This window comes from Phalangium opilio, unplaced genomic scaffold, assembly GCF_054372755.1.
Source record: "Phalangium opilio isolate 3A_F unplaced genomic scaffold, DU_Popi_V2 ptg000045l_1, whole genome shotgun sequence".
In the NCBI taxonomy this organism is placed as follows: Eukaryota; Metazoa; Arthropoda; class Arachnida; order Opiliones; family Phalangiidae; genus Phalangium; species Phalangium opilio.
The window spans coordinates 4,987,185-5,006,932 of NW_028324168.1; the positions used below are offsets into that span (position 1 = coordinate 4,987,185).

The 19,748-nt window shown below is 37.7% G+C and overlaps 1 protein-coding gene across 1 annotated transcript in view; it reads left to right on the plus strand.

The window, feature by feature from the left end:
• Positions 1 to 439: 439 nt before the first annotated feature.
• The window catches only part of arr (low-density lipoprotein receptor-related protein 6), a 31,612-nt gene continuing 12,303 nt past the window's right edge, over positions 440 to 19,748 (plus strand). Inside the window, exons 1-2 of the mRNA XM_089837889.1 lie at positions 440 to 835; positions 18,464 to 18,923. Coding sequence (XP_089694015.1) covers positions 763 to 835; positions 18,464 to 18,923 — 533 coding nt within the window. The 5' untranslated portion in view covers positions 440 to 762. The remainder of the gene's footprint in view (positions 836 to 18,463; positions 18,924 to 19,748) is intronic.

The following is a 19,748-nucleotide window of genomic DNA, read 5'->3' on the forward strand; positions in this document are numbered from 1 at the left end:
TTAAAAGTTTCACCGTTGCCTACTAGGTATATAGCGTAGGCACCGGTTACACAGTAAAATTTCGAAAGAAATGACAAATTCTTTTTCTTGGAAATTTGGAATTGTCAAAAGCATAATTTTTGTTGAATATTTATTAAGCCTAAATAGTCGTTGTCTTATAAAAAATTTGTTAATAAATATGCTGCAGATAATTAAGTCTAGATGACGCAACGAGTTCAACTATTTTGAATTCAAACCGGGTAAATTGTTGACGTCACTTTTAATAATAATTGCACTTATTTCAATGTAATTTTCGTAATAAAGCTTAATTATTAACTATTGATACATTAAAACATTAATTTCATTAAGTCAATTGAAAAATCTGCTTTATTTCATCTTTTCAGATGAATTTCAAGGCAAATAAAATTAAAAACGCAACTTTGAGACGAAAAAGAGGAGGGGCGAAATGAAGAGGGGGACGCGAAGAAAGTTTGAGCATTTTGAAGAGTCCCGGAGAGGAATTTGGGATCGACCAATGAGCGAGCTTCAAATTGGAGAGAAGAGAGGAGGAGAGGGAAAAGTTTCTTTGGCGTTGTTCGCGCCTTCTCGCTTCGTAAAACGGCCATCAGTCGGAACTTTTTCCCAAGTTTGGGCTTCCACCACCGTTCCTCAGTCTACGCGCCAGTGTTGTGACTGATTGTAATTTGTGTCCCTCGCGAATTAATATCAACATTGGTGGTCAAATGTTGACCACCATCGAGGAAGGAATCTTATGGTCTTAGAATGATTCGTCTACAAGTCATCCTCATCAGCTTAGTACTCGGATTTAACATCGTCGTCGCCGCCGCTCTCGAAGGTAAGAAAAACTTTTCTTCCCAATTTACCCGCGTACAAGGCTTAGCGTTTGAGAATGCGTGAACAAGGGAAACCATGGCTAGGCAATGGAAATTATTTAGGGTTTGCGGTGTGGTCCAGTTTGTAGACCACTTTTTAGGCTAAAATATTGTCAACATCATGAAATATCAAATAGATCAGCTTGGATTTTGTTCGGGAAACAAAGTGGTTAGACCAAGTAGAGAGTTGGATGGTTTTTGACACTTGGATGGAGCAATTTTGGATAGATGACGGATGGTTCCATTTAATTTTAGATTAGATGAAATACGGAAATTAGACGAAAATGTTTTTCAAAATATTGGTCAACTTTTTAACACATTGAGTGTAGTTTATTTATAAACCAGTTCTACCCTATATCCATCTACCCAGTACCAATATACTTAATTCCAAAAACTTAATCCTATGGTGTTTGTAAATTAAGAAATAGGCCATATCTTTGCTTATACTGGGTATCACAAGTCAACATTTGATATATGGAGAACAAGTGGGGAACTAAATAAGTTTATTTCAAGTTGGCGTGGGATGGTTACTTGTGAAAATATATATTGCAACTCTTGAGAGTTCATTTACTGTCAAGCTTGCCTCCCGTAAATACTGAACTCCCTCCTCCTCCTTTTGGCAAAGTCGTTAGGCCTATCTATTTTCTCATGATCGACCTTCCAAGAAAAAAAATAACTTTCGATCTTTTCTTTTTCTTTCTTTTTTTTTATTTTGGCAAAAAGAAAAAAAAACAGTAAGAAAAATCCCTCAAATTTTGAAGGGGATGGGGGGGGGCAGTACATCGTGACTGCTTTGGTATTTTCATCCTTATTAACCTGTCTACGGGATGTCAAAAACCATTTGTCACGGGATAATGAGGAACCCGTTTCCTAAAAGATATATTTTTTTGTCTTTATCGTCCTGGTAATGGCAGATCGTATTGACTTTTTTATTGGAAGCATAACGTATTATTGTCGCGTTTTTGGGTGGGTTGAAGTTTTTGTTTAAAATCAATTTTCGTCGTCAGCTTAAGCTTATGACAATCGAACTTTAGTGACTTCTTGATTTAGGTCTGTTTTTGTTTTGGTCAGTTATTTCAAAGATAAAGGCTTGTAGTTCATTTTAAATCAGTACTTAACTCACAGAAGGCCTGTTTAAGCTGATAGAGGGGGGATGAATTATCTGTAGCCCCAAACGTTTCAAAAAATCCTTTCTTATATGTGAAATAATCCATCAATTTAAAGGAAAAGATTTCAATGGAAGTTTAGATAGATAAAAAATTCTTTCCATCAAAGTTTGTGGTGTGAAGCATTGAAGCTTGGGGCCTTAGCGCCCTAGGCCACCTAAATACACAACCCATCACCGTTGACCAAACTTGACAGGTCATTATTTGACCTCTTTCGCGATGGCTTCCATTCAGATTGCTTTTCCACTCGCCTCAGGCTGGAAGTTGAAGTTGAACTTGTCTAAGAAAGGGGATTGGGGGAGAGAAGACGTAAGGGGGGGGGAGCTTCTTGATAAAAGCACCAAAATTTAGTTTTTGACCTTTGTAAAAGAAATTCGGGACACTCGCTATGATAAAATGGACATGGATGAACAGGGTTCATACAAACCGGGAAAACCTGGAAAAATCAGGGAAATTATCGAATTTTTAATAAAATTCAGGGAAATCTGGGAAATTTGCATCAAACAGGGGCCGAGTAATTAAGCAAAATGTTCATAAACATACCCTCCATATGATTAACATTACACTATACTTTGGAGGCTCATAACTTTGGTTATATTAGAGATACGGGGGTGTCCTTTGATTATGTAATAGTCCTATTCCCCCCCTCCTCCTTCGTTAACATTTGCTCCATAGAATACTCCATATAGGGAAAAACCTGGAAAATTCAGGGAAGTATATGGGGAAAAACCTGGAAAATTCAGGGAAGTGTATGGGAAAAACCCTGGAAATCTCAGGGAAATTTGTTTTCCAAAAGTTGTATGAACCCTAGCTGATGAAGGTTACAAAGTTTCTGCGCGAGTTTTATGGTCAAAATTAAGATTAATTTTAATTTGTCTGTCTGTCCTTTTATAAGAGGGGTCCTTCTTGACATGCTGGCATTTTTTTTTCTGTCTCTCTCTTTGCGGACTTGGGAGATGGGAATGCGCGTGTCTTTTTACGATTGCGCGTTTTTTTTTTTTGACACCCCTTCTAAATATTGCACCCTTTTTTTATGAAAAAGGAAGTGGCTTTTTCGTCCTACATAACATATTAACCGAGGATATATAGGGCTTTTAGTTTAGTTTAGTTTATATCCCACTTAATTAAAAAGACAAAAAAAAATAAAAATGGTTGGGAGGAATAAGGATGTCTTCCTTTTAATACGCTCATTGGCACAAAATGTTGGAACTGCTATACAGAAAGATAGTGTGCTCTGCAGACAAGTGTAGTTGCCAGTCATTTGTGAGGTGTGAAATTTCAATGGAATTATATTCCAATTCCATGATGATCGAGATAGAATTAATTTCATCGATATTAATTAGTTATACCAGGGATAGATAGACTTTTTTAAGACGGAATTCCCAACGGTTAATATTTACTTCAGTCCGACTCATAGACGAGTACATAGCCCCTTCCTTCAACACGTAACCAAAAAATTAAATTTTCTTATTGGCTCACTAAAACTACGTATTGGTGACGTTGCTGACGGGGAGGGCCAAAAATACGTAATTCCTGTTTACATCTGTCGCTATGACTACGACCCCTCTTGCGTTGTACAAGAGCCCACTCGATCCGCGCTCCCGGGCGCTGCGCTGCTCGCGCTATATAGCGCGAGCAGCTTGCGTCGTGATGCGCGTGATAGAGTGGGCTATGGTTGTACAGATAAGCATCTTTACAGGGGTTCAAAATGAAGCCGTCTCAAAGCAAGGGTAGGAAATTATTTGGGAATTGTTTTTAATAGCAATTAAGAGGTAGGGAATTTATTGCCGGTGTTTTGGATTTGGAGTACATCTGTAAGGGTGAAAAGTGTTCGCTAATTCTTTCTAAATCCAATCATTTCTACTATCCTCATAATTTTGTAAGCGAATTTGATGAAGTTAACCAAGGCTTAGTGAATGGCCAGGAGTTTTGCGAGCTTAGTGTTTGGTTAAAACCTGTTCGTGTTGTAATATCTATGAAGGCTTTTAAAGCATCACTACAACTTCATCAAAGAGAAATAAATCGTATTTCAAAATGTGTTTTGGTTTCAAGCCCTATGTCTTGTGTTACTTCCATTTTTAAACAATGTTCTTTCAAAAATTACAATCGGAGCCCAATCCATTCCAACTTGGCAGACGACGTTTATTTGACCCGGATATACATACAACGCCATAATGAAAATAAGACCCGCCTCTTCTTTCATACCCCCCCGTCACGGGTAAGGGGGTCGTGGACTAGGACGCGCACCCGAATAACCCTGTTACCCATTCCGTCTTAAAAAAGTCTATCTATCCCTGGTTATACAGGGTGTTTCTGATAAGTTTGGTTAGCATAAATTAAGGGGGATGATGTTGTTCTTTAGAAAATCAATTTTGAGTCGAAAATGTTATAATTCTATCTATATCCATTTTGATTGCCCTAATGGGACACTGTTTTCGAGTTAAGATTGCATCCAGAGTATTAATTTTACGGATGACCCCTTAAATTTAATTAATTAAGAAACTGATTTCAAGACAATGATTTCTAATTTAATTAAGGGGTCATCCCTAAAACACTTGAAAATCTTAACTTGAAAACAGTGTCCCTTAGGGTAAACAAAATGGAGATAGAAGTATAGAACATTTTTGACTCAAAATCGATTTATAATTATAATTTATTCAAAATTGGTCCGTCGTGTACATGCCATTAATTACGTATATTTATATTTGACATCGTAAATTATAAAATTAAATAGACGGATAACTAAATAAAAAAAAAGAGTTAAAAGTAATTTCAATCCCACGTAGACCCTACGTCTTCTTATTAAAAATATTAAAATATGATCAAATGTGATGCCCTAATCCTAAACTTAAACCAAACCCCCATCCCCCCTGCATCATCATGGTTCCTACACTTTCATCATATTTTGAGATGATATAATTATACATAACCTCACCACCTCTCCCTATCCCCCCTTCCGTTTAGGCTTAAACTCCCGAAATCATCAGTTTAAACCCCCCTTTAGCCCCCCCTCGTTCTCTTATATTTGCTCTCTCATCGGACTATTTGGTTTATAATTTCTTAGGTAATGACAAAATGAAGTATAATTTGGGGTGGGCTTTTAGTTAGGGGGTATGTATAGTGAAGTTTTTATTTTTGACCTTGGTATGAAGTCTCATAAACCATAAGTTTATAAGATACATTTCATGATAAGTATGACACTATCCAGAGACTTAGAGCTCGAACTAGTTCGAAGGGGAACGACAAGCGAGAATTTATTGTCTACACTCGGTGGTTAATTTTGCAGGACTACCATCTTCCTATTTAGTCCGCATTACCAGGGATAGATTTAATTTTAGAAGTAGGAATGGAGAACGGAGGTTAGTATTTACTTCAGTCCGACTCATAGACCACCCAGTATAGAGCCCCTCCCTCCAACACGTAACGAAAATTTTAAATCATCTTATTGACTCACTTAAACTTCGTTTTGATGACGTTGTTGACGGGGACGGCGAAAAATAGTGACGTAATTCCTTTTACCTCTGTCGCTATGATAGCCCCGCCTCTTCTTTCATACCCCCTCCGTGGAAGGGGGTCCGGGACTTTGACGCGCACCCAGATTACTCTGTTCTTCATCCCTACTTCTAAAATAAAATCTATCCCTGGCATTACTAAGTCTTTGACAGCGCAACACCAGGCGTCGCTTTACTTCTAATCTATGACCTACCTCATTCACTTCATGAAAAGCTCCAGTTTCTAAGTTACCAGTGACAAACTTATGGATAGACCATATCTTATGAACTTATGCTAAAACTGAAACCTTGTGCCCTCTAGGGGTATTTTTTTTTATATTTATATATATTTTTCTGATGGTTCCCTCACTTGGAAAAGCCTGTAATATTAGCAAGAAGCCGAAATTTCAGCGTCTCGAATTTTCGTGACCGAAAAGATGATTATGTAGTTTGAAACCCCCGATTTTTTTTTTTTTTAATATGAGTTGGTTCTTACCCCCTCCCCTCCCCCTTTTTTTCTTTGCGGATGCCTTGTTAACATTTCAAGAGTCTATTTTTTCTTGGCGTGTAGATAATTTAGTTTTTATGTGTGGGTTAGTCCTTTTTTCAAATATTGTCTGTCTTTATTTGATTTCTTTATAATTTTAGTTGGTGTTGTTTGATTGCGGTTAGTTTCATTGTTGTTATTTTGTTATTTGAGACACCTGGATACCCGTACTTTTCAGGAAGTTTTAAAGTTAGTTTATATGGTCAAGGGGGATGGAGAAGGTCAAAGAAAGGGTCAAAAGGGTCACCATATAGGTCAGGGAAAAGGGGAATATTAAATTATTTTATTTTGATTTTTTATAATTTTAGTTGGTGTTGTTTGATTGGTTAGTTTTATTGTTGTAATTTTGTTATTTGAGACACCTGGACCCCCGTTTCTTTTTTTTTTTTCATGGAATTTTAAGGTTAGTTTATATGGTCAAGGGGGATGGAAAGGGTCAAAGAAATGGGTCACCATATAGAGCTATTTCAGAGGGGGTAATGGCTACGTCACCAATGCTATTTGCCCATAGAGAAACCCTCACAAAATGGCCGCCCTCTACACTCAAAGGCAGGCCCAATTTTCGTAGCAGACGAAATTTTTCCCCCACTGAAATAGCTCTATAGGTCAGGGAAAAGTGAATATTGAATAATTTTATTTTGAAAGTCAGGGAATTATTGACTACAGGACTTCCATCTTCCTATTTAGTCTTTGACAGCACCTCAATAGGCGTCGCTTTAAAGGGAGGGTAAAGTGGTAAATCAAGGGCAATACGCGATTGGTCAGAGGTCCTTAAAATCTGAACCTAATTTGAATTTTAAAATCATTCGGAGGTGTTGGCATTTCCTGAATTTTTCACTATGCAGACTGGTCTTATAACTAGTAAAAGAATCGATAAAAAATAATCACTTAATTTTTCACTTCACCCTCCCTTTAAGTCTTAGAATCTATGACCATACCTCACTCACTTCATGACAAGCTCCAGTTTGTAACCAGTGACAAACTTATTGTAAAGCATATCTTATAAAATTATGGTTCTAAACATGCATCATGCGGAACATATGCTTTAATAACAAATTACTTACAACCCTAACTAACTGACTTATTATTGGATAGTTACTACTTGTTTCTTTGAGAGGCGCATGATTTTCGCCTATATAAAAATGGCCGTAGGTCCGTTGCCTTGTTAGTTTAGGTAATTTATTCTTGAAGCAATTAAATGGGCGGTCAAGATCTCCCTTCCATTTCCCCCATCTCCATCCGTGAAAGCGAGAGTCTTATCCCAACTTTAGATCTTTTTTTACTTATTTTTTTTATTTTATTTTGCCCCCTAGACTAAAGAAAGCTATCTTAGAACTTATATATCCCATCAAAGCTACAATTGCGCATGCCCGTGAATTAAATATTAGCTAGCGAAAAGAAGAACAGAGACGCCGGAGTCAGTGGTACAGAGCTAGAGAGAGAAAAAGAAAAATCCACTTTTTCTAAATTGGTTTTCATCGAGGCCCATTATTATTTGTAGATTGGGAATTGATAAGACATATTTTACGAACAATTTAGCATATTTCTCTTCCCCTTCCCCCCTCTCCACGGTTTTAGTTGCAGATATTCATCTTTGGTCTTGTAAGACTCTATCGGGATTTAACATGGGTTGCCAAGGGCTTATTTTTATTTTATTTCAGCACTTATTATTTATTATTTGTACAGTCTAGAATGCATAAAGTTAATTGGAATTATTTTGTAGCCATTTTTCTCAACGTGTCTAGGCAGATTTTGTTTTGAAGAACTATGTAAGACTAATTTTATTGAACTTGCCGGTTCTCGCGTTGTTATGAACCAATGAAATTACAGTTAGAAAGACGTCAGAATTATGACACATGAACTGACGCGTAGTTCTCAAGCCCCTCCCCCCACAAAACCAGCATGGGAGATTTATAGGGACACAATTATTCCAATTAACTGTATGTATTAATGGTACATAACAGTATGTAGACGTTTTCCTGAACCTTTTTATTTTCAAAAGTTTTCTTACGTTATCAGTTTATTTAGTATATCCTGGTTTGATATTACTTACCATTAGTAGCTTTTTGAAACGTCTCTCGTTGTTTTACTTTTTTTTTTTTGTAAAATATTCAGTACAGCAGGATTTTTGATAATGTTTTCAGGTTGTTTTTTATTATTTAGGTTAGCGCCATTAAGGCTAAATAGAAATTTATTCGTTTTTAAAGATTTGCTTTCTCAACTTCCAAGCGGTTATATTATAGGCTTAGTGCTGTTTTGAAACTTTATTTTTACTGAGCTATATGGGGTTTTTTTATTATTATTTTTATCTTAATTACGTTGTAAGGTTAGTTTTAATTAGTTTAGATTTAGGGCGATTGTAATTTCTCTCGATTCTTTTAGTCTTGCCAGAATTACATGGATTTTTTTCTACTTGGAAATATTTTACGTGTAATTTTCTGGGGCCTTTCTGCTTGAATTAAAGGGGAGGAGCGTTAGAAAGCGTCATTCTTGACGTCACGCATAATGTATTTGAGCTTAGAAAGCACGTGATATTGACGTAGGCGCGGCCAATAAGCGTCGAACACGAATGTAAACAAGTTATCTTTGCTTGTTCTGAACGAGTAACTCTAGAGTCGACGGTTCTCCTATATATGTAAATAGCCAATAAAACGCTAGGTATTTAAGCCCCTCCCCTTACCTTCAATCAGATATTAGTATGCCGTCTATGGCTTCTTTAAAATTCCGAGTAGAAGAATTTTATAATATTGAAGTTTATTATATTTTAATAGATTAATTGGGTGTTGTAATTAATTATTTTAATTTAATTTAATAATTAAAACACATATTTCACGACATCCGGTTATTTTCCCGCCAAAAAGTGCACGTGTATGTACTGTACTATATAGTTCGCATCCTTTAACCTTGCATCTTAAAATCAGATTAAATCGCGAGCTGTAAAGCAAACTCAACAACCGACCATCCACTTATAATAAGGGTAAGGTACCGACAAAGGGGTGTTATTTTTTAGTTACAAAAGTACATAATCTGAAGTTAATCTTTAAATCTCTCAAAGAACATAACATTCCCCTTAATATCTGACAGACCTTTTTGAAAGAGAGGGAGGTATAAACGTACTACAATTTATGAACTTCTTTTGAATAATAAAAAAATGGGCGCCATATTAGCAGCAGCTGAATTAAAGTACATAAAATAGTTGACTATTATTTTATTTTTTTAAATATTATTTCCACATGAATCACCTTGCTGTTATCACGCCGTAATTTCGTAGCCTAAAGAGTTCTTTTCTTTTAGTTAAAGGGCAAGTGAACCGTTTTTTTTTTTAATTATTTCTAAAAATTCGTATATCTTTTTTGAAATCATAAGTTCATAAGATATGTTCCATAATAAGTTTGTTAATCTCTGGTTACAAACTGCATGAAGTGAGGGAGGTAGGTCATAGATTCAGGGTAAAGCAATTCAAAGACGCCAGGTGCATCAGGCGCTGTCAAAGGCTTAGTAAGTTCAGACTAAATAGGTATAGATGGAAGTCCTGCAATTAACCGAGTGTAATAATATCAATTCTCGCTTGTCGTTCTCCAACTAGCTCGAGCTGTAAGTCTCTAGCATTACGAAGTATAGGTAATGTCATACTTATGGAAGGAACATATCTTATAAACTTATGGTGAAATATTAACCGATTTTAACGAAAGTTGTTTTATTTTAAAAAAAGAAAAATACCCCATACCTCAACCTCATTAAATTAGATTTAAAAAAATGCATTTTAAATTTTTAAATTAAACTCCCTTTGAAGGGGCAAAGATATTAAGAAAAAAAAATTTCCTTCAGTTTTTGATCCATGTCTAAACCCCCCCCCCTTCCCTCCCCAATACCTCTCCGTTTTTATTCGTGGAGAAGCAATTAATACGTAGAAAGGTGGGGACTCAATATAGGAATATATATCAAACCTTACCTTTTACACTATTAATCGACTAATCTCGAATCAACGTTGTATCTTTCTTTCATATCCTTTCGGCACCGTGGTCGCTGATTACAGAGTAGCGTCTTCCTTTCCTTTCGGTCAGGAGTTTTTAGTTTTCTCTCTCTCTGTCTGAAATGTTTAACGAGCGTTACGAAGTCTGTTAAGCAAAAGGGGGGACCAAGGCCCGATTTATCGCTATATAGCATTATGAATAATACGACCCCCCTTCCACTGAATTTTCTCCATTATAGACTGTTTAGGTAATGTTATTTCGTGGCTGGCTTGTGTAATTATTAGAGACGTTTCCAAGGGCTCCAAGGCTGTTAGTGTATCATGAATATATATCATTGTAGTATCATTGTGTAGTGGCATTTTCAGGATAAGCGTATTTTGTGGGGAGACTAAAATCTTTCAATTTCAAGTGCTGGTACACTTCTCACGAAGAGAAGTATTATATACTTCTGACTGGTATTTGTTATACTTCTCGTATGTACCAGTTTAAATGACTCGTTTATAAGTATGTATATAGTAATTACGGATGACGGCACCTCTTGGCCATTTTCCTGTAGATTTTAATACAGACAATGATGGTAACTGCTACTACTGTCTTTAAAAAAATGTATTCGACTTTAATTAAAGCGTTGATAACCTGATTATGTGAAAGCAATAGAAAAATGAACGACGGCGGCGGCAACGTTTTTACGCTGCTTAATGAACAGGTTCTCGTTAATTACCAAAAATTTTAATCCTCTTTATAAAAAAATATATATATATACAGAACTTAAAGAATCCCTCATTAACAATTTCGATTATTATTTCAAGCTTTAATTACATCGCGTTAAATACCTTTCCCATCATTATTTATTCTAAATATAAAATTAGTGAAAAGGTTTATTTAAACTTTGGGAAGGAACTTGTGACTTGGGTAGAGTTAACTTGGGGAAATGACTTTGGAACTGGACACTCAGGGAATAGTGTATACAAAATGTTCCAAAAGGATTGTTAATTATAGGACTAAATTAATGGTTCTATGGGAAATCAATTTTGAGTCGAAAATGTATGTAACTTCTATCTCCATTTTGCTTGCCCCTAAGGGACACTGTTTTCGAGTTAAGATTGCATCCAGAGTATTTTACGGATGACCCCTTAAATTTAATCAATTAAGAAACTGATTTAGACAATGGTTTCTAATTTAATTTAATTAAGGCGTCATCGCTAAAACACTCTAATCATGTCTTGAAACCTGTGCCCATTAGGACAATCAAAATGTGTCATAGAAGTTACATTTTCGACTAGAAATAGATTTAACTTCTGATAGAGCTTTTCATAAACACCCTGTATATTTTCTTAAAAACATTTTGGCAAAATTTATATTTATAAATCTGTAGTATAGAAGTGACTAAGACTCGTAAGTCCAATCAAGAAGCGATATCTAGTTTAATAGGGAGAAGGTATAAAATCATTCATCCATCCACATTTCTAGCTTTATCTCCAGTCCAAACGTAGGTAGGTCCGGAGTTAATCCCCGCCGCCTCTAAATTACAACCAGCATCTCATTGGTTCTTGAAAAGTACTGCACGTCAGCGCGGTGACGCGAATGACGAAAATTACAGTCATATTTTCCGACTGAGGAGAGGCGAAATAGCCCGGCCTCCTTTTACGTCCCCCCTTGTATTTTGAAAGGGGGACTGGGACTATGGCGCGGGAATACTTAGGCATCTTATACCTCCTCCCTAATAAACTAGATATCACTTCTTGGCCCAATCCAATCTAATCCTGAAGCTCTTTCTCTCTCTCCAGTAATTTGAAATCCTTTCGTAGGTGAACTCCCTTAGAACAGTCAGTGTTTCTAGCCCCCGGACTTATTTCCCCCCTCCCCCTAAATCTATCGAAAAGTCTAATAGGCTTTGATGGATGAGGGGTCTGTACTATTTCTTCTCTCGTTGGGGAGTTATTTTTTCTTCTCTTTGCTAGCTGCATGGCATCATGGTCTCCTCCGTCAGTTCTTCTTTTATCTCCCCTCGTTTCTTGTTAAGAAAAGAGGGCCAGTGGAGCCAACACCCACCCCGGTCTTGTCTATGGATAGCATGACGTACCCTACGTCTTCTTACCAATACCCTACGCTCCATCCCGATCACGACCATCTTTCGTCAATTTAACCTGACAGTTAAGTCTTAAGGTGGGCGCCAAGATTATCACTCAGTAACGAGGCGTTATGCCCGCAACTAACAAACCAACATTCATCTATCCACGAAACATAACATAGACTGCTGCAGTGCTTTTTCTTCCATCTTTAAGAAAGGTTTTTTTTATAAGGTTTTCTTTTAGTTTTGATAATACTTGGAAGCAGTAGGATCACAAATGGGGTGGCTTATGAATGGTTTTGCTTTGGTGTGTTTGTCTGTCTCGATGTTGACTGAACAGGGTTCATACAAACCGGGAAACCTGGAAAAATCAGGGAAATAAATGGTTGACAAAAACCTCAGGGAAAACTCAGGGGAATTTAGAATTTTTAGTAAAATTCAGGGAAATTTGCGGTCAAACAGGGGGTCGAGTAATTAAACAAAAATGTTCATAAACATACCCTTTCATAGGATTAACATTACACTATACTTTGGAGGCTGATCATAACTCTGGTTATATTAGAGTTACGGGGATGTCCTTTGATTATGTAATAGTCCTATTTGCCCCCCCCCTCCTCCTTCGTTAACATTTGCTCCATAGGATACTCCATATACGGGAAAAACCTGGAAAGTATATGGGTAAATGCCGGGAAATCTCAGGGAAATTTGTTTCCCAAAAGTTGTATGAACCTTGCTGAAGAGCTTGATGTATAGTTCCGTTCAATTCAGTAATTATAATTCAGTTTCAAACCAGAGATGCTATCGCGGATTGATTACTGGCAACACTGTTAAAGTTAAGATTAAGACACGGTTTTAGCCTCTTTAGTAGCGCAAATTATCTTTCTCTTTATTAATTAAAACTTAATTAAATTTTAAATTTGTTTTCGCGAATTCTTGTTTCAATCTAAACATAGTCCGGTGCTATTGGTGGTGCTTGTAGTAGTAGTAGGCCTTGTATAAAGGTTAGGTTAGAGGGCCTCTTTGGTTTTTGAGTAAGTTTTTTTTTTCTTCTTCAATTTGAAGACATAGAAGGAGGGGCGGTGTTGTACGAATTTTCATCTTTCTAGAGATGAATTCCACGTCATTTGGTAGTCAAGACATGTATGTCCATATTGAACCCCCCCCCCTCCTCTCCTCTCTCTCTTGGTACTCGTAGAGATCTTTCTTATGCATTCCCAGCTGAGTTACGTATCCCATGTTAGTAATGTTTCTCCCACGATGTCCTGCGTAGAGCTTCATTATGGTACAGTGTTTTTTTATCCCTCTTTCTGAACTGAACTCTGCGGGCTCCACCACTTCCCAGTGGGAGTTGATAATATATCATCTGAATACTTATTTTTATATTTTTTAACGAACTTGGGATGGCAAACCCACGCGTGGTTTTGGAATTTTTTTTTTATTATTTTGTTTTTGTTCAATATGTAGAAAAAAATTGACGTAAATTATATATTGCTAAGTCAGGGCTCCCATCTGGTCTCTAAAATACCTAAAAGTCTCTACTTTTTGGGTAGGTCTCTAAACCACCCTAAAATCGCCATTTGGTCTCTAAACCACCCTATTTTCAAAAATTCCCGTTTTTAATATTCCGTCTAAAATTTTTTGCAACAGTAAAACTATTCTCACTCCGATCCACAGGGAATTATTAAACGCCATAACCTTTACAAATGACCTTGGCAATATCTCGCCAATTTGAACTATGTGTTTCCGGTTTTTCTCATTGTTTGGTGGAACTGTGTTTAGAAAGTAAATTCGTCTTGGCTCGGAGAGGTTTATTTTGGTTTCCCAACTTTTTTTGTGATACTTCCGTACAAATAAAGATCTAATTTTGATTTTGAATTGGTCTCTATTTGGTTCCTATTTCCAAGAATTTGGTCCTTATTTTACCCTATTTTTACCGTGAAAGGTCTCTTTTTTCACTATTATTTTAAGAAATTTCTGTGGGAGCCCTGTGCTAAGTTCATATGAGTAATAAACCGATATTTGTTTTTTGAGACGTCAATTATTCAATTATATTATTGGTTTTTGACGCAGAATGGTTTTCCAGGGATGGGGAAGGTAAAGATAGTTAGGTGAAGTAGTTGCTATTGTTTATACATAGTTCCCATGCTTGGAGGATCCATGCCATTTAAACAGGGAGGCCAGGCTTCGGGTGTTACACAAGGAGGCCTGACTCACTAGGTGAGGCTAAAGCCAGGCCTCCTATTGAAAATGGTATGGATCCTCCTAGCATGGGGAACTATGTATTGCAAATAATTGTGGCTATTATTTTGATTGTCACCATATTACGTTGTTAAATTTTGATCAGATGTGGAACCCAAAATGTTTGAACAGTAGTGAAATTTGCATAGTTATACCCTTACTCTGTTTACCAAAAAGTTCTATATGAGCCCTGGTTTACTGTGACGTAATATGTTATCTCGACGCGACTACTTGTTTTCACCTTTCTTTTTCTTTATTATTTGTTGGCGCGCGAGCGCGAGTATTTTTCGCGGGTAATACAAAGTTGCCTGGGCAAAAAGGATTTTTCACGGCTATTAAGCGCCTGCATAAATAACTTCTTGTTAAAATTTACGATTAGTACGCTTTTTGTAGAAAGACCTCTTTTTGGTTTCCCCCCTTAATCTTTATCTTCCCGAGGCTGTTTCGCTGAAGGACGATGTACGTTGATGAAGGTGTGGGGAGTGAATTCTCTCCTCTAACTCCGTCCGTCCGTCCGTAGATTACCCATTCTTGAATCAGAGAGGGTTTTCCATCACGGAGAGGAGCGTGGAGAGGAGAGAGAGGGTTCAGGGCCCTTGGGGCAAGCTTTCGGGGATAGGAGAGAAACATCAAAGACGAATTTGCCGCCCAAAAAGCTCCCTCTATATATTTTTCCTTCGCATCCTTGTTTGGATCAGACACCCTCCCCTCCCTAACTCCATGGTTGCTGATGGACATCCGAAAGATGGACAGTTAGTTAAGCCTTGGTTTTTCAAACTTTTTCTCTCCTTTTCCCGCCATGCTTTGCTTACCCCCCTGTACAGGAAATTCAGGACATACTCCATGCTCTGGGTCTCTGGGAGTTTTTCGGCAACATCCCTTTTCACCCATATTTTTATCAGTGTTAGGGGCTTGTTGAAATATGGGGAAAGACTTGAACCCCTCCCCCCCCGGATTGTAATTATTTGAGTTGGTTGGGGTTTGCTTCCCCCGGGCCTGGCTACTGTAAATTAGGGGGTCGGGGTTTATTAGACTATTTGATTTTAATGTCTGTAACGGTTTGTACATAGGGTTGATCTTTATCACAGTTTTGATGAAGATCTGTGTGAAATTTCAGGTGTTTCGCATTATATCTTATTACTCTGGTTATATAAGAGGTACAGCCAAGTCCTTTGAGTATGTTATAGTCCTATTTCTATTCTTTCTAACCATACTAATTACTTAGGGTTACGACAATCAGGGCCCGAGTAATTAAGCTAAATCTTCATAAACGTCCTATCCATGGAATTAACTTGGGCTTATTTGCACGACAAATTTTAACTCTGGTTCAATAAGAGATACAGGGAAGTCCTTTGAGTATGTTATAGTCCTATTTCTCCTCTTTCTAACCATACTAATTACTTAGGGTTACAACAATCAGGGCCCGAGTAATTAAGCAAAATGCTCATAAACGTCCTCTCCATAGTATTAACATGGCCTTATTTACATGACACATTTTAACTCTGGTTCTGTAAGAGATACAGGGAAATCCTTTGATTATGTTATAGTCCTATTTCTCCCCTATAAAACGATACTTAATACTGGAGGTTACCTCAATCAGGTCCCGAGTAATTAAACAAAATAGCCAAAGATCTAGCCAAGAGTCTATTCTAGGTGTCCTCATCGCAATCATTTCACCTCCACTTAAGACTAAAATCTAAAATAGAAGAAAACTAATCAAAGGAAATTGATTAATGTCTCTGAGGTAGATTTTTCGACGATTTTAAAATCCTCTGAATATTGATTGAGTGTCCCTGGAATTCCAAGGGCTTTTTTTATTATTATTTGATTTTTATGTCCCCAATCTTTCCTGATTACACCTTCTTCTCCTTACCTTCCTTCACCTCCTTACCTGTAATTTTTCAACTAGGCCTAGGATCGTTTCGATTCAGGGGAGGATACAAAAAAGGCATTTTTCAAAATTGACTTTCAACCAATTTTTATTCATTCTAGGTATCTGAATTGAATTCCATCCATTTCTTTTTCTTTCTTTTTTTTTTATGATATGACTCAGGGGAGATAGATAAAAGAAAACTTGTTAAGATACCGCCAAGATGAAACTGTATCTATTTTTTTTAATATAGGCCTAGAAGTGAATTCGTAATCCTCTTGATCCTTAAGGTACATCTTAAAACCCCTATAACGTTTGATTCGCTTTTAGAGAGATGGGTAACGTAATATAGAAAACCCTTTGGCAAAATTTTACACGGACTACTTCTTCCTATAGGCTAGATTCTGTACTACCAAGAGACTGCACTAAACCTAATATTGCATTGGGAAAATGTTCAAGGATCGACTTACATCTTATAAGATGTTGGGTACCTTTTCTTTTTGAAATGGGGGGGGGGGAAGGGATGATTTAAGTTGCTGTTAAAGTCTGTCTTTTTTGTTTTTGGGTACCATTTTGTTTTGCTAAAGGTTTCCCTGTCATGCGCAGTGTAGATGTTGGGCTTTGTTTCCCCCAAAGTTTCCATGTCATGCACAGTGTAGATTTTGGGCTTTGTTTCCGCCAAGTTTCCATGTCATGCACAGAGTTGATTTAGGGCTTTGTTACCCATAAGTTTCCATGTCATGCGCAGTGTAGATTTTGGGCTTTGTTTTCCCCAAGTTTCTATGTCATGCGCAGTGTAGATGTTGGGCTTTGTTTCCCATAAGTTTCCATGTCATGCGCAGAATTGATTTAGGGCTTTGTTTTTTCACTAGTTTCCATGTCATGCGCAGTGTAGATGTTGTGCTTTGTTCTCCACAAGTTCCTTATAAAACTTGCGCAGAAGAAGTTTTGAGCTTATTTTCCGAACATTTTCGGTTAGATATTCAAAATGGCGTATTGTTTCAAACCTCCACACAATTCGCAAAACCAATAGATAAAGATAGAAATTTCGCAAAATCGCAACTTTCTCTCTCTATATGAGAAAAGATAAACATTTCAAGCTCAACAACATTGGTGATAAAAACTATACCGACTGTAAAAACAAACGAGGAAAACGTTCGGTGCATGCTAGAATAGGTTATCTAAACTTACACAATCCTATCTTATAAACCATACCTATAACATCTATATGGGACAAGTTATTTGGAGTATATACCGTCATACGCGCCCGCTATATATATTCAAACTCCGATCCTCTTATTACGACATCGAGAGGGTACTCTCGCATTCGGTTCTCGTGCAATTTTCCAGCGCGGGAACTTCAAAGGGTCTGCCGCCCTTTTCCCTGAAATCCCTTTCCTCGAATTCTCTCTCTCTCTCCCTCGCTCTCTCTGCCTCTCTCTCTCTCTCTCTCTCTCTCTCTCTCTCTCTCTCTCTCTCTCTCTCTCTCTCTCTCTTTTCTCCTCGTTTCGAAGTCGGCGTCTTTTGATCATTGGAGCAACGGTAAATTCGAGAAACTCGCCAACGTCATCCGATTGGAAACAATGCGAAACGTCCCCCAATATGTTCACTGCTGCATCATTCATCCCACCCCTGTTTTGAATATATTACGTAAAAATCGAACGGTTTTTTATGTAATTTTAAAGGGGGGCTTAGGGTGGTTTAAAAGGCTTTGTTCTTTGCCGGTCCCGATCGCAACATGGAAAATATGGGTATGGACTAGAAAATGAAAACCCGACTTGACTTCAGAATCTGGCACTTTGTACGAAGTATTTTTTTGACCCTTTTTCATATGTGAATTTCTAGAGTTTCGAATGCAGTTTGGGCCCTCTGTAATTTCTTGTAAACAGCAAAGGCAGTTTCTATTCCTTAGTGCATATTTTCCATGATCGCGAAATTCACTAATCCGCGAGAAAAAGCGGATAATTTGCCGCGTGATCGAATAACGCCGCGTAATTTTTGCGTGTACTTCGCTATATACTTCTTCTATTGGTTGAATATTATTGATTGTATTTGGGGTTCCCGTGAGGTCCCGGACGTTTATATTAACGCGTAACAGAGGAGGGGGGAGGTTCTCGATTGTTAATTTATGCATGAATTGGTATACATTTTGTGTATGTATACTGACTCATATAAGTTTGAAAAGACAGGAATTTAATCATTATTTCATTGAAATCTTTGTTTATCTTTAACAGCTCCTCCTTTCCTAATCTTCGCAAACCGCAAGGATATTCGCGTCTTCAAGATCGATGGGTCCCCGCAACGTGGAGGCGCTCCCGGTTCGCACCACCACCGACAGTCCAACAATACGACCGTCAGTATCATTGGTCAACTTCAAGACGCGGCCGCCTTAGACTTTTACTTCGCTGAAGAACTTTTGTTCTGGTCGGACGCGGGAACCGAGATGATTAAAAGAATGAGGTTACCACTGTCCACGCCGAAATCAAATATCAAACAGACTCAATCCACCATCATTTCAACCGGTCTCATCGCCCCTGATGGACTAGCGTGCGATTGGTTAGGAAAGAAACTCTACTGGACAGATTCCGAGACTAACAGGGTCGAAGTTAGCAACCTGGATGGTACATATCGGAAGGTCTTGTTTTGGAAAGACTTGGATCAACCAAGAGCCATCGCCGTAGTTCCTAGTGAAGGGTAAGTTCATTTTATTTTGACTGACATGTTGGAAGTGCTGGAGGGCTTGTCACGTGGCAAAGACAGGGAATTTGAAAATAGGTCAATAGTGGTGGAAACGGGCTGAACGTTTGCATTTTTGAGAGTAGTTAATTTTGACCATGGAAAAATATTCAGGGAGAACCTGAATTTTCAAAAAATCGGGAGATTTGAATAGTTTTTATTTTTATAGTTAGTTTTTATTACAAATAATATTTGGTCAAACGATGCCAATGTGTGTATACGCATCTGCGGTGTAGTGGTTGTCGCATCCGCTTCGCATACGGAAGGCCTCGGGTTCGAAACCGCGTGGGTCTGGCGAAAATTTTTATGCTCGGAAGTTTAAATTGACAACTAAATTAGCTCAAATAGCATTCAACAGCGTGTATCATGGCGCAGTTTGTAGCGCCATTGAATGACAGTGACAGAAAGATCAATCGTCGAAGATGGTCATTACCCAATGAAGTCTTGTCTAATTAAGATAGTGCTCACACATAGAAGTTATTTTTTATAGTCAGTTTTTAATTCACAAAAGTTTTAGTCAAACGATGCCTTCATGTATATGTATCTGCTGTGTAGTGGTTATCTCACCGGCTTCACAAGCGGAAGGCCCCGGGTTCGAGTCCACGTGGGTGCGGAGAAATTCTTTTATGTTCGTTTGTTTAAATTGACAACTAAATTAGCTCAAAGAGATTTCATAATCGTGTATCATGGCTCAGTGCGTAGAGCCGTTGAATGCCAATGCTTAAAGGATCAATCTTCGAAGTGGTCAGTATCCCACAGTGAATCAGTGCCCGAGGTGGTCAG